Source organism: Arachis duranensis, chromosome 9 (assembly GCF_000817695.3).
Source record: "Arachis duranensis cultivar V14167 chromosome 9, aradu.V14167.gnm2.J7QH, whole genome shotgun sequence".
In the NCBI taxonomy this organism is placed as follows: Eukaryota; Viridiplantae; Streptophyta; class Magnoliopsida; order Fabales; family Fabaceae; genus Arachis; species Arachis duranensis.
The window spans coordinates 99,013,512-99,024,543 of NC_029780.3; the positions used below are offsets into that span (position 1 = coordinate 99,013,512).

Consider the following 11,032-nt stretch of genomic DNA (forward strand, 5'->3'; position numbering starts at 1 on the left):
TTATTAATTAATTTCAATCATAAAATAGAAAAGATCTCAAAAAACAAAAAGAATAAATAAAAAAATTCAAGAGGCCAAAATTTTCTTTCTTTTACTTTTTTAATTTTTTTTAAAAACCTTTCTCATTGCTCTTGTTAATTAATTATATTTATTTATTACCGTACCATCACTTTTGGAAAGAATTTTGAATTAAAATTCTTTCAGTTTTCATTGCTTTAAAAATCAAATATTTAAAAAGTTTTATTATTTTAAAATATTTTTAACGTATCTAATTTAATTGTTAAGAAGAATAAAAAAGATTTTTAAAAGAATAAAAGAAATAAGAGAGAATTATTAAGAAAGTGTTTTGAGAATTCTAAATTTCGTCTCTCTTTGATTTTTTTATTTTTTTTATATTTTTATTTTGTAGTTTATATAATAAAACTTTTCTAGTGATTTTTATAATTTGTAAAAACAGTTAAACCATAGTTAATTGTTTAAGTAAATAAAATTTAGGTTAGACTAAGAATCTAACTATGATAAATTAACTTATTTTATTGCATAATAATAAGATATGTTATAACAAATGAGTTTGACCATAGAAATAATTAGTTTGGTTAATGAGCCACGGTAAATGTGAGTAAACACCGGTAAGTAGGAAATGTAATGGATTAGTAATTGTAGTTTGTGAGGGTCATTTATTCAAATTTCAAAATACTTGAAACAGGGGGAATTGAAATAGAAATCAAAAAGAAAAATTAAAAAATATCCCAAATTTTAGAATTGAATGAGCAGACCTTTAAGCAAGTTAGAGAAGTTATGGTTCATCTTGAAGCTCTGCAAACTGTTGCGGGAGGTGGCTGCATGCCATCCCCAAAGAGGCGATTGGAATCTATGTCGGCGATTCAGCGGAGAAGAGCAGAAGAATAGTGGAACAGTAGGGTTCGCGCCGTCGTTGTCTCTCCTCTGTCTCCTTTGAAGTGCCCCTTCGATCTCTCTCAAGGGTGGAACCCTTGAACTCTGGAGGCTGGTTCTGGATCTCTGACTCGCCTGGTGTCCCTTGTGTTTGCTGGGTTGCGTCGTTGCTCTTCGGAAATGGTGAAATTTGGCTCCTGTTCATTCTTATTCTGTGCTCTTACATTGGTGAGTATAATTTTTTAGCTTTGTTCTATATTGGAGGAATATGCAATTATGCTGAATTTGTTGAGATGGTTGTTAATCTGTTGTGTTAAGCATTGGATATACTGGTTTTGTTTCTCAAAAAAATGCACAGAGTTTCTTAAATTGAATTTCTGAAAGTAAGTTAATACCTCTATTATGATGCTTAGGAACAAGATGAACCCTGTAATCGACCGCCGAAAAAATTGTTTATTAGGGGCTGCTTGTGATTGGAACAACAGCAAATCCTTATGACTTTACCAAGAACAGTAAACTTAACAGAATATTTAACCGTTGTCATGGTCTTGAGGTCCCCATGCTGTAAAATCAAATGACCAAACTTATGCATTTGAAAACAAAACTATGTGCGTTTAGTATAAATGATTTTAGTTAAACTGAATTTGATATATTCTTTTAGCAATTCTCTTCTGGTCAACCTTAACCCAAAAATTAAAAAATTGTCTTTGTAATATTAGAAACCAATGAGTCAACCAATTTATTTAGACCATACACTGTAATAAACTATTAATTGACGACTATGGACTTCGCTTAATGCTAATTTAAGTAGCAATTTTCTCCATTTAAGTTAATTCCATAAGCGACAATGTGTACGACATGCTTTGTTCCTCAATGGATATTTTTTTTAAATCCAGGGATGTCTGATAGTGAGTCAGATTTGGATGATGGCAGCACATCAGGGTTGTCAGGTCATTGGACTGATGGTTGGAGCACCGATTCGGGAGATGGGGATGACTTGAACGGGTTGGAGGAACCGCTGACTGAGGAAGGGGATATTGGCCATTCCGACAGTGAATACGACGGCAGGGATGGTGGTGGAAGCTATATGCATGCTGCTGTAGAGGATCATGCAAACTTCGAGAATGTCATGGGTATACAATTCAGCTATCCAGACCCTGTGATTGCTTCCGTGTTGTTATCTGTAGAATTTAATGGGATTGGAGATGCGTATGCAAGCTATGTCGCGTATGCAAAGGGTATTGGCTTTGCAGTGCGAAAGGGAGATTCTATTAAAGACGAGGAGGGGAATATTGTTAGAAAGTTTTTCTACTGCAATCGGCAAGGGCTGCGTGAAAAGAAGCATTACGAGCGAGTTGATAGAAAAAGGACTCATAAACCGGAGATGAGAACGAATTGCAATGCCAAGCTTGTGGTGTTTCTAGACAAAAGTTGTAGGAAATGGCGAACGAAAACATTGGTCGAGGAACATAATCACGAATTGGCGCCCCAAGAGTTCACTAATGTCATGGCTCCACATAGGAAGATCCCAGAAGGGCACAAAGCGCATATACATAGCATGCATGAAGATGGGTTCAAAACAACTCAAATAATGGGCTTCTTTGCCCACATGTGTGGTGGATATCAGAATCTTAACTTCATTAGTAAGGACTTGTATAATTATATGGATGGAGTTAGGCAATCAAGGATTGTCGAGGGAGATGCAGCCGCAGCAATAAACTACTTGAAGGGCAAGGCTGAGTTGGATCCGACGGCAGTTGTGCAGTACTCTTATTGCGCTGAGAAGCACCTTGGGCACCTATTTTGGTCATATGGTAACATGCAACATGACTATGAATGCTTTGGTGATGTGTTAGCATTTGACTCAACGTACAGAAAAAACTTATATAACAGACCTCTTGTGATCTTTTTTGGCACCAACCATCATAGACAGACAATTATTTTTGGGTTTGGTTTGCTAGAGGACGAGAAGATTCCGTTCTACAAATGGTTGTTAAGTAGCTTCTTGGAGGTAATGAGGCACAAGGAGCCGAAAGTCGTTATCACAGATGGCGATGAATCCATGCGAGAGGCCATTAGATGTGAATTTCCTAGTGCGACACAAAGACTATGCACCTGGCATCTTGCTCGAAATGCAGTTGTTAATATTAAAGACAAAGATTTGTGTGCTGCGTTTAAGACTGCTGTGTATGGTCACTTTGATATGGAAGAGTTTGACAGATATTGGATGGACATGATCACGTCATTCGGTTTAGAGGACAACGATTGGGTCGCAAAGACATACGAAAAGAGAGAGATATGGGCAAATGCTTATTTGTGTGAGAAGTTTTGTGCCGGCATACAAACCACTTCTCGGTGCAAGGGTATTAATTCATCACTTAAGAAATTTATCAAGTCTGGGAATTGCTTACTTAAGTTGGTCGAGAACCTGGATCGAGTAGTTAAAGATTACCGGAATAATGAGTTCATTACAGATTACAAGACTCTTTACTCAAATCCGGTGTTGACAACGGGTCTTGAAGCATTGGAAAGATCTGTGAGCAAGTTCTACACGAGGAAAATATTTTATGAGGTGCAAAAACAGATTGAGGGAGTTGGGGCATTGTTAGTGTTGCACAGGGACAGTATTGGTGGCACGGAGAAGTTCATGTTCCGAAAGTATCGAAAGTCTCATCATGTATACTCGGTTTTCGTGGATAGAAGTTGTGATAAGTATGAATGTTCTTGTAAGTTGTGGGAGAGATTAGGGATACCTTGCTGCCATATATTTTGTGTCCTGAAAGAGCTAGAGAAAGAAGAATTGCCGAGCCGATTGGTCCTGCGCAGGTGGTGCAAAGATGCCAAGGTCGCTGATAGTAGTAGTCAGCATGCCTCAGTCAATCCCACAGATGGATTTCGCGTTAGATACGGTGCATTGTGGAGTGCCTGCCTGTCACTGTGTTTTACAGCCGCGCAATGCACGAAAACATACAACACTGCCATGACAGAGGTGGCCAGAATGTCGAGGGAGTTTGAATCTCTAGGTGGCATAGGACAAATGAGCAGTCGTGTTCAAGTAGGGGCGGATGAAACTCATATTCTCGACCCAAAGGTTATCAGGTCCAAGGGTGCACCTCGGGGGAGCACAAATGCGAATAACGGGAGGCGTACTATTGAGTTTTTAATACTATTGAGTTGTTACTATTATAAATTTTTGGTATTTTGTGTACTCCTTATTTTAGAGATTTTTTATATGAGGAGTACTAGGGGGCTAGCAGAATTTGTGATGTTTAGCCATCAATTAGCCATCATTAATATTTTTAATGGTGTGAAATGATATCTAATGGTGTAGGATTAATCATTTTCCTTTTGATGGTTAAGTGCTGGCCAGATTTCAACAAAAGTGCTAGCCCCCTAGACTTTCTCTTTTGATATTCTTTTACTGTTTTTTTTTTTTTTGCCAAAGATATGAGACTCAAACCCGCAACCTCTTAATTGAGTATGGGAAGACTATGCCATTTGAGCTATAACTCATTGACTTGATATTCTTGTACTGTTAGTACTCATATTTTTATTAAAAATATTATATATACATCAATAATTAAAAACTAAATTAATCATGATGCAATTCTGTATAAATATTATTTAACTTATTTTAAAGTTTAAATTATACTTTTAAGTTGACTTTTTAAATTTAAATACTTATATAAATGATACTATTTCTACTCGTTATCATTGTTTTACATGGAATAGAAAACCTATAAATTTAAACTAATATAAGATATTAAAATTATATATACAATATAAAATTATTCATGATGGACACTCAATGCAATTTGATAAAATAATAAACACTAAAGAAAGTGTATTTATGAATGTTATATGTGAAACAGTCATTTAAAAAAAATAAACCGTCTATACTGTAATTTTATTTTTAAACAAACTTTATTTAATTTAGACTAAATTTTATTTTTATTTGTTAATAATAATAATTCTTTACAGTATGTAATTAATCAATTTATTTCTAATCACATATAACTAAATTACTCTTAATAAAACTTTTGCTTTGAATTAGCGTTTATAAAAGAGTTAATTGCTAATAAAAAATTATTAGAAAGATAATTTTTTTTCAGAATTTTGACAACAATAAATAATATTATAGATTTTTATTTTCGCTAATTATTACTCAAAACTGTTCCTAAAGCTGGTTCACATGAATAATTTATCTAAGTTGAACAAGGTTAAGACGAATTAACTGTAATATTGTTCCTAACTTTAGTTCGTGCTGTCCATCTAATGACTTTAATTAAGAAATCAGAAAAAAGATTAAACAAGTAATGTATTACAGAGCCAAAATGAAGTACCAGAGCCAAAAACAAGTATTGTATTTTTTTTGTTATGCTTAATTAGATTATAGTTTAGAGCAATGCTAGGGGGCCAGCAATTTGTGTGATTGTTAGCCATCAATTAGCCATCAATGATGATTTGATGGTGTGAGATTGTTGTGAGATTTCATCCAATGGCTCACCTTCCTCTGCTGGTTATATGCTGGCCAAAATTCAACAAAACTGCTGGTCCCCTAGACTTTTTCTATAGTTTAATCTCTATCCTATGTTCATGTGTAATGAGTTTTAAACATGGTACAAAATTTGTAGTTCAATAATTCTTTATTGTAGTTAACTTATACTATTTAAAATGTATACAGTGGCCGTGGCTAACAAAAATTACACACAAGCATAGTATTCTAAGCTAATTCACATTTCTCATGATGCACCTATCGAAACTCTATAATGGTTTTTCTGGCCAATAGGTCTCCACTCTTTCGCAAATGAACAAAGTAAGTGGAGCCCATTTTATGTGGTGAAGGGGATGGATCTCTTGCCTATTTATACTTGTATCCAGACATTTTCTTGTCTTCACGCTGCCTCGTATAGAACACACATAAGGCCCTTCAAACTCACGTTGTCTCTCCAACCCGACAGCCATGTCGCACCCGATCAACCCTGCCGCCATCGCCGATGAAGTTGCATCTATGGAGCACATCCGAGCACTAATTTGTGCAGCGCAATCAGCGCGGGCGACGATCTGGCTCAAGCATTCGTGCTAATCTATGGTCATTCAACCAGAACGATGTCCTTCGCCAGTTGACCCTCGCCGACCGCCACGACCACGGTACGTGTCCGTCATCCTCCACCTACTTGAACATTCCCATTTTTCACATGCAATACGTGTTTGACCACATGTTTCTTTGCAGGAGTCGAATTCGTTCCAGATCGTGATTGGAGCCATGTGGCTCTTTACAAGAGCCGCCAAACCTCACTCCGGCAAGTGTGTACTAGTCTGCACGAACCTCCGCCTGTGTACCACAAGCAGACCTACGAATCCACCACCAAGGGAACTGTTTACAGATTCCTGGTTGTCGTTCCAACCGACTCGGAGTATTCCTCTTGCAGTGCGGCCGGTAGATACTCGACGGACGAACATCTTGCGCACGCAGCGGCCTTGATGAGAAAGCTGTTGCAGTTGCATTCGATGGTCGTTGATGACTTCAACCACGACTTGTTAGAGGAGGAGAAACTTGTCCACTATGAGACCCGCAACGCGCTTGAACGACTTCGTGCACGTTATCGCAACATGGCTTCATCATTCAGGAATTATCGCCGCCTGAATCACCCTGAGTACATGTCATCAAGTTCCGAGTATGTCTCGGAGTAGACGATCCCTACGTCTTTGTAGGCCTCAACGACTTCTTTTTCACAACCGATATCAAGTTACCTTTAGAAATAGGAGAACCTTAAGCCATTAGGAACAATGCTTTTTATTTTGCTATGGCACCAATTTAGATGTTGCACTTTGGTGTACTACGCGATCGAACATTATTGTGTATCGGTGTACTGTCTCTTGTATAACTTTTACGTTGCCTTTAAATTGGAAACTATTTATCATAGTTTGTGATCTTTTTACATATCCATTTCAATATTAATTAAAAAGATAAAAGGTACCTACATGTCAGTATTATTGTTTTATAAAATGGCTAAAAATTACAAATTTAAATTTAAAAAGTAAAGAAATAAAATGAAGTTTACAAAAACCAAAATATTTTTTAGAATTAATTTTGTTAGTGAAGTAACAATGTTACGTATTAAATTAGATTTTGAAGGATTGGCATACATGAGGTTTATATTTTTAAATCGACAAACAGGCTTGTCGTGTAAATAAGGCAGGTTAAAAAAGTTTGCATGCGATATTAATGGATTTGAATTCTCTAAATTTTATTTTATTTTAGAGTATAAAGAATGATCTTACGCTATTAGAAATAATAACACAAAATGAAATATATATTTTTATTTCCTATTGAATTTTGCAGTGTTAATTTATAATATATTAAAGTATAATGTTCTCATAGATAAGAAAATATGATTTAATATTATTCTTTTCTAAAAATCATATCTGTGCAAACGTATTAGAAAATAAGGAGGTTTTTTTGCTGGGAAAAGAATAATCTGAACCCTGAAGAACCAGGTTATAAATTCAAATAATAAAAAATACAGAAATTGGTTCACAAATAAAGCAGAATTACAGTTGAGAGGAATTTGAAAAAAAAGTATAAAATTTTTTATTACAAGAAAGCACCAATGCCGCGTCATGCTGGAGGGGATCCGCTTGGTCTCATCGCTGCGTTGTCTTCCCCGGCAAGTTGGCGTAGACTCAATGCTGCTAGTTGAGGAGATCTAAGAGAAGAGCAAAACAGAGAGATTCATAGAGGAGAGAGACCTCGCCTCGCCGTCGTCGTTGCCCTCGCCACCGCTGTTCATCGCCTCTCCAGATCTAGTCGCAACGTCCAAGTCTCTGAGAATGTTCCATTACGAAGTGGGGGTGTAGGTGGAGGCCACTATCGGAATTCTTTGCAGCCATTTTTCAGTACTTGAAATTTAATGGAGATATGGAGGAGACAGAGGATTCGATAAGGGTACTTAGCAGCAAGAAGATTGTCTCCCTTAGCTTGAAGTTCATAACAAGATGATGAGTTGGATTAAGGATGTGGAATCAAATGTGCCTGCAATTGATGTGCTGGGAGGCGATTCACATAAACAAATCGGTGAAATTTTACAGCCAGAGGAAGATGGGAACACGAACTGCCCTGACTTCAAGCCCGAATGTGTTGGGGTGTTCGAGGTCATCTCAATTGACTCAGTCACAATACTGCAGGTCCGATGTCGTGACGAAGCTGGAAGCTGATCAATCTTGCTATTCTTTTTTTTTTATTAATCAGAGTAGTATTTTGTGGATTGTGTTGGTATATAACTTTTTAGGAATTTCGTTACCTGATGCACTGATTCTATTCAACCAAGACACTATGGTTTTTGAGAATAAAATGTTATCTTCCAAAATAATACTAAATAAAAAAATATTGAGAATATTAAAACAATTATAGAATATTTTTTGTTTGATATTGTAAAATTTATCATTGTAATTTTTGTGTATTGTTTATTATTCTAATTTTTTTATAATATGTATTATTGTTCCTATTAAAAATGATAAATTAAATCACTTGGGATTTACTATAAACTCATTTTCATTTTCTTCAAATTTTTGCAGGAAAAAAAAATCATATGTCAATATGAAAGCTGAAGTTGTACAGGAGAATATGTGTTTCACTGAAATATGTAGTGTTTGATCATTAAGATATGGGTAGTAATTCAGGCAATTTTTTTAGAGTATGGAGTTATGTTACATTATTTTAAGTCCATGTTACAAAAAAAAATATAATTGGTAAAAAACAATTCATTTTTTTGTAAAAAAAATCAGTCTTTAAATAATTGGTCCAACCAAACTATACTGAACCGGTCTGCAAATTCATTAAACTTTAGGTCAAACATAGAAATTCTAACAGTTGTTGTAAGGATACAATCCTAGCTATTGAGTTTGCATCTTTCCACTAGATCCATCAAGATATGAAAAATACCATCTCCACCAAAGACAAGGTCTAAAAAATAATAGTATGTCATCCAATGAAAGAATATAATTAAAAATAATAATTCTAGAAGTCTAACCGGTTCGATGATCAGCTCAGTTTCGACAACTATGACACAGAGGCAGCAACGAAATATGTTCTGACGAGGATTCCACGACAACGTGTAGAGAGTCCACAAAGAACATCATCTTCTTCAACGTTCGTGGAACTTTTATATGTTACAATTGGAGGAAGAAGGTCTACGTTGGAGTGGGTGGGATCCAAGTCGGAAGTATGGGTCTGTTGGGAATGGGTTGAATTCTGCGGATTTGGTCTGCTTTTGTGAACCTTAACCCAAATCTAAAAAAAAAAGACAAGTCAGTCATTAAACTAATAAATTAGATTGCTTCATGTATTTCAACTATTTTATCTTCTCGAAAAAAATAAAAGTCTAATTTTCTTTATAATTTTAATTATTTTTTCGTTTTTCTATTTTCAGAATATTATATTTTATAATTTTAATTCTTGCATTAAAAATTTAGTCTTCACTTTAATTATCTACGATGTGAATGCTTTTTTTTCCTCCAAATCATCAAAAGGATACACGATTAATATAAATTACTTAAAATGACTTTATGTCATCTAATAACAATAATAGGCAAATAATTTTTTTCTAACACAAAAGAATTATTTTAAGTAAATAAATCTATAATAAATCGTAAAATAAACGAGATAACGGAGCAAAGGAGTTTATTAAGTTGAAAACAATATGCCATCTAAATTTTAACAAGAGAAAAAAAATTATGTTTTACATTTTAATTGTTAAGTTATAAAAATAATAATAAAATTGAATATAAATTTCAAAATAATAATAATAATAATAACAATTGAGTTTCATTTTTTCTGGGCTTCTTCCAACTGAATCTAGGTTTTTGCTCTCCACCATTTATTTCATTCAGCTTTGTTTTTTATTTAATGGTGAACATCCCAACAGCCCATCCTTTTCGGTTTTTGGCTGATTGTTTCTCTGTGGTCCATCTCAACCCATTCCTTTTTATCTTAAAATTACTTAAATGCCCTAACGGTAAACCCAAAATAATAACCGTGCTCAACTTTAAACTTGCTTTGACAACCCCTTCAGCAACTCATTCCAATAACCCATGTGTCTCAAGGTTATTGGACGGTCAACCAAAAGTCATTTTTGGTCACTCTTGGTCACCTAATACATTGTCACCACAGAGTTTGTATTTATTTAATTCATTTTAATTTTAATTTAAATTCATTCATTTTTAAATTAACTATATTTTTATTTAATTATAAATTTTGTTAAATATTTATAAATTAAAAAGATAAAAATCTTCTTTTTATAATACTAAATCCCAAAAACGCAATACAAGGTCTACGTTCTTCTTTTTCTTCTTCTTCCTCTTCTTCTTCTTCTTTTCTTTCGTTTCTTGCCTTCTCTTTCTCCTTCTTCTTCTTCTTGCTGCACGTTCTTCTTCCTCTTCCTCTTCCTCTTCTTCTTCTTTTCTTTCGTTCTTGCTTTCTCTTTCTCGTTCTTCTTCTTCTTGCACGTTCTTCTTCCTCTTCCTCTTCTTCTTCTTTTTTTTAGTTTCTTGCCTTCTCTTTCTCCTTCTTCTTCTTCTTGCTGCACGTTCTTCTTCCTCTTTATGTTCTTCTTCTTCATTTACGTGCTTTTCTCTCTGTTTTCTTTCTTCGTTATTCTCGATTTCCATTTTTTTTGACATCAAGCTCTGAAATCGTTTTTGAAGAAGAAGAAGCAGCAGAAGATGAGGAGGAGAAAGAGAAAGAGCTCTGAAATATGCATAAGGTGTACTTCAACGAATTTTGGGTGTATTTCTTAAATTCTTTGGGTGTATTTTTGTAATCCTTTGGGTGTATTTCTGTAATCCTTTGGGTGTATTTCTGTAATCGTTGGGGTGTATTTCTATAATTGTTTGGGTGTATTTCTGAAGTTTCATTATCTTCAAATATGGCAAGAAAATTATTTTCATGGAGGAAGAAGAAGAAGAGTTGTTCATAATGCATGGTGAGTAGCGCGCTTTGGAAACAGGAAATTATTGAATAACGTGCGTTTTATTTACTCTTGAATGTGGAAGTGTGTAATGCGTTAATTAAGTGTAATGTGTGTGTTTTATTAGACTTGTAAGACTTGTAAGCCAAAAAGACTTGTATATATAGTAG

At 34.7% G+C, this 11,032-nt stretch overlaps 1 protein-coding gene across 1 annotated transcript; it reads left to right on the top strand.

Moving 5' to 3' along the window:
* Positions 1-1,792: 1,792 nt before the first annotated feature.
* On the top strand, positions 1,793-6,588 carry LOC110275155 (protein FAR1-RELATED SEQUENCE 5-like). Its single transcript, XM_052254344.1, has 3 exons — positions 1,793-3,985; positions 5,937-6,045; positions 6,128-6,588. Exons 1-3 carry the CDS (start codon positions 1,793-1,795, stop codon positions 6,586-6,588), a joined length of 2,763 nt encoding a protein of 920 aa, XP_052110304.1.
* The last annotated feature ends 4,444 nt before the right edge of the window (positions 6,589-11,032 follow it).

Excerpts from the sequence above, each read along its gene's own strand:
- LOC110275155 (XM_052254344.1), top strand. The coding sequence starts at position 1,793 with ATGTCTGATAGTGAGTCAGATTTGGATGATGGCAGCACATCAGGGTTG. Across the intron at positions 3,986-5,936 it reads CTCATATTCTCGACCCAAAG|CGCAATCAGCGCGGGCGACG; the intron begins GTTATCAGGTCC and ends TAATTTGTGCAG. Across the intron at positions 6,046-6,127 it reads CGCCGACCGCCACGACCACG|GAGTCGAATTCGTTCCAGAT; the intron begins GTACGTGTCCGT and ends GTTTCTTTGCAG.